Raw genomic sequence first — 5,552 nt, 5'->3', positions numbered from 1 at the left:
TGTTTCTCACTGAACAAATATTTTATTAGCTATCAAGCAGCAATCTGCCCTAAATGTGTGAGGAAATGCTACATAACAATCTACACTATATATTTAGGCTTCATTTCTGTCAGGTAAAACCATGAAAAAGGAAATTAACAGTACCAGATGATTGTGCCCATTGATGAGAATTAAGATACATCTTTCATGAACTCTCTTTGGGGTCTTGCACAATTATACTAGCTAACTATAGTATTTTTTTGAAGAATTATATGTTTTCCCACACCAAATATCTAGTTTATTTCTCCATAAATTTGGATCAATAAATAAATTGATCACACCCACTATTGGGGGAGGGGAGAATTTTAAATATTGAGAATAGTACTCAAAGAATGATCAATTCAATAAGAGCTCTTGGATTGATAAATCAAATATAATTAAGACTTTAGCCTAAAAAAAAAAATATCTATTAGTAGAAATATTCCGGTAATCCCTAATTAAGTTTCATCAGCTATTGAACCCAAGAGAAATCCAAGTTAGGAAACAGTCCCTATACAAAATAGGAGAAATTTGCATACACTATGAAGACCCGCAAGACCCCAGAGTGGTAGGAACCTTGTGTGCTTGATAACCCTTTGAACCTACGAGAAACCACAGACATCAACCGACTCATGAGTCATGACCATAGAACAACAGAATCAAAAACAGTCTAATTTCTCTAATGGGCAACTGATTTTTTTTTTTTTAATGAAATCATGGGAAACTCAGAAAACACCCCCACCGTCCATTTATGATCAGAAGGTTAAAATTAACCTGATGATGGGGGAACAACATATTCTAGTCAAAGTGGGTTTTCATTTTTGATTTCCTGGTGACCATCAAGAGCACATGATTAGTTAGGTGGATCAATAATAGGAAGAGTTACTATTATTACCAAATCATGAGTCATCATGACTTTGGGTTGCTCTACCTTCTCGGATTACGAGTTCTGAGAAGACAAAAAAGCAAACATCCAAAGCTTTTTTATTAAATAACTAGTCTCTCAATCAAAACTAAAGGTGGTCATTTTGCAGTAGATCTGACACCACTGCCTGTGGTTCCTATTCCTATCTTATCTCCCTCCCTTCTTCTCCTCATCTTCCAAGCCATAGAAAATGAAAAAGAAGAAGCAAAAAGAGAAATTCTATATATCTCTCATGGCCTTCATGTTATTCTCTGAATGATAATATCAGATCCAACAGGAAACCCAACTAAATAAACAAGGGCTTCAGGGAGAAACTTTGGAAGATTTCATACTAGAAAAGTTAAATATGAACCCATCTAAACTAAGAAATATATATATGAACCAAAACAATTACATATAAATATACCTTGAATTTCTACATTACTTCATTTCTGTTTCTCTCACAAAGACTCTCTCTCTCTCTCTCTCTCTCATTAAGTAAGAACAATACCAATACTTCACCATCATCTATATGAGATGGGTACATAAAAATACAAAAAAAAAAAAAAAAAAAAAAAAAAAGAAAGGAAAAGTATGACTTGCTATACATTTCTGGAAAGAAAGGAGGGGCTGAGAAGGAAAAAGATGAAGCTGATGAGGATGATGAAAATTGTAACAAACCTCTCATTTAAGAGTTGTGAAGCTTTGCCAACTTACCTGTTGGAGATGGGGTTTGGACCACTTGGGACTTCATGTTCGCCTGCTTCAAACTGTCTTGAAGAAGAACTATGGTGGGTAGTTTTGGTATTGTGTGGATGCAAATCCATGGTGGTTTGAGAAGTAGAAGTAGTAGTAGTAGTAGCTGTAGTGGATGAAGACTCAGAGAGATGCTTTTTTGTTGGTAAAGAAGAAGCCATGGACATGATCATCCTTGACTGGTCTGAAGGTGTAGCTAATAGAAGAATGATGAAGAGGATGCCAAGAAAGAGAAGCAGAGCTTGCGACCTTCCTTCGATTGATGTTGTAGTTGCTGCCATGCAATCAGGACCTAGAAACCACCCCCCAGAAGCCCACAAGAGATCAATATCCATTAACCAGTTCAAACACCAGGGCTATGAAGGAAGGAAGGTAGAAAGAAAGGAAGGAAGGAAAGAAAGGAAAGAAGGAGAAGCTTCAACAAAAGTAAATGGAAAGGAAGTTTTGAAATTCGAACCAATTAATAAGCACAAACTTAACAAATTGGAAGTATATACGATATGTTTTGTGAAGGTATATATCTTCAGTTATCAGATTACCCATTTTCTTACACGAAATTACAAGAGTGTCCCTCTCATTTGGAAAATCCAACTTTTGAAATTTTGAGTGTGATGACCAATATGCCCTCTATACTTATTTGTTTCATTTCATAACTAGCTATTACCATAATATCAGAGTATAGTTTTTAACTTCATGGTGTTACTATGTAAGAAATTCAGGCACTTATAATATGCTCTTGCTTTCACTCTCGTCGATGGGAAACTCTTGTCTAACGACTAAATCTCTTTCATTGACATTACTTTTGGCTTCTTCACATACTCGTCATCAACTAACTATATGCAAAATTACAAAATATTTAGTCGGGCTTGAAGAAGTTTAGGGTGGCTTCTTGATTATATGATTTTCTCCATCTCAAGATATAAAAAACAGAACAAAAATAAATTACATGAATCTAAGTCCTCACTTTTTAACTTCTTTCATTAGGGACATTACATGGGAAAACTAAATGAAAGGGAAGGGGGAGGGGGAGGGGGAGGGGGAAGGCAAAGGATGTTCTTACCCTAAATCTAGGTTCAAATTAAATCTATGATCTTTGAACCATTACACCCATTTTACCAATCAAAAGAAGAGAAAGTAATGAGAAAATAATCAAGAAGAGGAAAATAAAGTCTAAGATAATGAGAGAGTACCACCAAAGCATGTTTTCCTTTTTCTTTTCTGTGATACACTTATCATATAAGTTTAAGAAAAAAAAATTAAGTGTTTCTAATTTCCTCCTCTCTGAAATAAAAAAAATACCCCAAAATAGAGCAACCTTAGGGAAAATGGTTTGGTTATATCACAAGGCTAGAAAGGTAAAACCAGTAATTAAACAATAAAAAAACCCATTCAAGACTTGGGTAATCCTGTAATTAGATAATCAAGAATCTTGAAAAATAAAGCTAATGGTACAAGGAAGAGATGGAGTTGTGGCATTTTCTGGCTTGGCTGGTTGCCCAAGAAACCTTCCCTTGTTTGACTTGGAGAACCCTATGTGGAAAAACACATTCATGGTGTTGTACTGTTGTTTCTTTGGCTGGCTTTTTTGAAAGATTAAAAAAAGAAAAATTGAAAAATATAAACACAGAAAGCAAAGCAAAGCATCGCATCGTATTCCCTATCAAGCTAGCACTGCCACTCTCCTTGTGAAAAGGCAGGAAATGTCTCCATGATGGGTTGCATGGGTCCCCACTACCTTTGTAATTTGTTCCAGAGAGGAGTTGTACGTTAAGGGTGTTTCTGTCACTTCGCACCTACTGGTTTCCTTTTCCTTTTCTACTTTTACTGTCTCATGGTGCTTTATCCGCTTTAACCTGTGCTCTTTGGGAATGCTTGCACAACAGTTTTCTGAAGAAGTGTTTCTATGGTAGATTGCGGTTTCTGTGCGGCTGTAAAGGTTAATATAAGAGTGCACAAATTAGTATTAACAGATGAGTCATTTTTATTTTTATAGAGAGTAAATTGATTATTTCGTCCCCAATGTGTCTTGGTGAAAGGATCACTCTCTCATAGAAAACATTTCCCCCAACTTCTTCAAGAAAAATAATTTATGTGGGGGGAGTGCTGCCCTTACAACCGGACACATGGAGCTGAAATGACCAGCCCGCCCCATGAAATGGAAAATGAAGCCTTTGATGATGATGCTTCCTTATGCTTTTCATTGGCTCTTGCACATGCGTTGGAGCCGTACGTAATTCCCCTACAGAAAATACTTCCACTTTCTTTTATTTCCTTTTAGGGAAAAAGAACTCTATTTGGTCACATGGCCTGCACCAATGTAAGGGCAATGAGGGAATGACATTGGTATCAACAAGGGTGGGAACTTTTTATTTCACATAGACAGAGCCGTCATTTCACCATATGTGTTTGGATGCAGGGGCCATGCGTAACATTATTTTTCCCTTCCATTTATCTATTAGGGAAAAATAACGTTTCCTAGTCATGGCTCTTGCGTTGAGATACAATAGAGCATAAAATCAGTGCTCCATCCTATGTGATCCATGTTGAAGCTCCTGTGCGCATTCTCATGCATAGACCCCGTGCTAGTGCAAAAGCCACATGACTAGACAGTAATCTCTTGCCTTATTTTTCTATGGGGAAGGCATTCGGGCTGTAGATTCCCCTATGATAAGAGGGCGACCTCAGCCTATATGCTCTTATGATCAATGCATATTACATAGCCATTGTCCGAAAGACAAATTTACCCTTGATACTGAAATTTATTAAATTTCTGATATTTCACTATCAACCTTGTCTCGGAAATGCAGTGCAGGACCAGAAAATTTCATTGTTAACAACCCATTAAAAGACAAAATTGTTAATTTTTTAATAAATAAATAAATATTAAGGATGAATAAAAAATTGGGAAAAGATCTCACACTGTTAGCTTAAGTTACGCCTTTTGACAAGGGTTTTTTTCATTCCTCCCTGACCATTGTGACGGTAATTAACAAGATTGTTGTCCAACTCTGCCATTGATGTGGCGTGGCATATTTCTCCTAAGCCAACAGTGTGGAAACCCCCTCATAAAAACTATATATGGTACCAGCTACCATCCACGCACAGGGGGCATACGTTCATTAGGAGAGGGCACAATGGTCATTTTGTATTCCTTGTGTCTATGATGCAGGGATTTTCTCAAAGACAAAAAACTTTATCCCAAATTAATACACTGCTTGATATATACTTGCAATTTCATACAAGACACAAATCTCTAAGATGGTATGAAAAAATGTTAAGAGAATAATCTTAATACAAGCCATCAAAGCTCCTGTTTCTGGTTCTGGTTCTGGTTCTGGTTCGTATGGGTTTGAATTGGCTGATCCAAAGTTCATTCACATCTTTAATTTGGATTAAGTTCAAGTTGAGCATTTGACCTTAAATCATTAAATGGATAAATGCATTTGACATGGTGGTGGTTGTAATAACAGTAGAGGTCTGGCCTAAGTCCCTGGAAGAGCCTCCCTCCTCCCTCCTCCCTCCTCCCTCCTCCCTCCTCCTTCCTCCCTCATCCCTCCATTTTCAGGCCACCTTCCATGAGTTGAGATACCATCTCAACCCTTTGCCAACCTAGTTAACCTATGGGCCCTTGATTGAAATGTCTCTGGACCAAAAAAAAAAAAAAAAAACCATAAATGATTAATTGAGCTTCTTGTGTTCTGATTTCTTTGAATAAAATTAGTATTTAAAATAAATAAATAAATAAAAATCTGTGTCCTCTCCTCTTTTTGAACGTCTGAAAACCTCCATTAATTTCTTTTCTTTTATTTTTTCTCTGCCTCTAAATATAGCCCAAAAGACATAACGATATGAAAAGTCAATTCCCCTACAAGGT

General features: G+C 36.6%; 1 protein-coding gene across 1 annotated transcript; it reads right to left on the bottom strand.

Moving 5' to 3' along the window:
• LOC122063070 (CLAVATA3/ESR (CLE)-related protein TDIF-like) lies at window positions 1-2,153 on the bottom strand. Its single transcript, XM_042626725.1, has 2 exons — window positions 1,640-2,153; window positions 1-620 (listed from the first exon to the last, which is right to left on the bottom strand). Exons 1-2 carry the CDS (start codon window positions 2,011-2,013, stop codon window positions 530-532), a joined length of 465 nt encoding a protein of 154 aa, XP_042482659.1. The 5' UTR covers window positions 2,014-2,153; the 3' UTR covers window positions 1-529.
• Window positions 2,154-5,552: the final 3,399 nt, after the last annotated feature.

The sequence above is a fragment of the Macadamia integrifolia genome, unplaced genomic scaffold, assembly GCF_013358625.1.
Source record: "Macadamia integrifolia cultivar HAES 741 unplaced genomic scaffold, SCU_Mint_v3 scaffold1188, whole genome shotgun sequence".
NCBI classification, from domain to species: domain Eukaryota; kingdom Viridiplantae; phylum Streptophyta; class Magnoliopsida; order Proteales; family Proteaceae; genus Macadamia; species Macadamia integrifolia.
The sequence above is the reverse complement of the archived record's forward strand: the minus strand, read 5'-3'. Positions and strand labels throughout refer to the sequence as shown.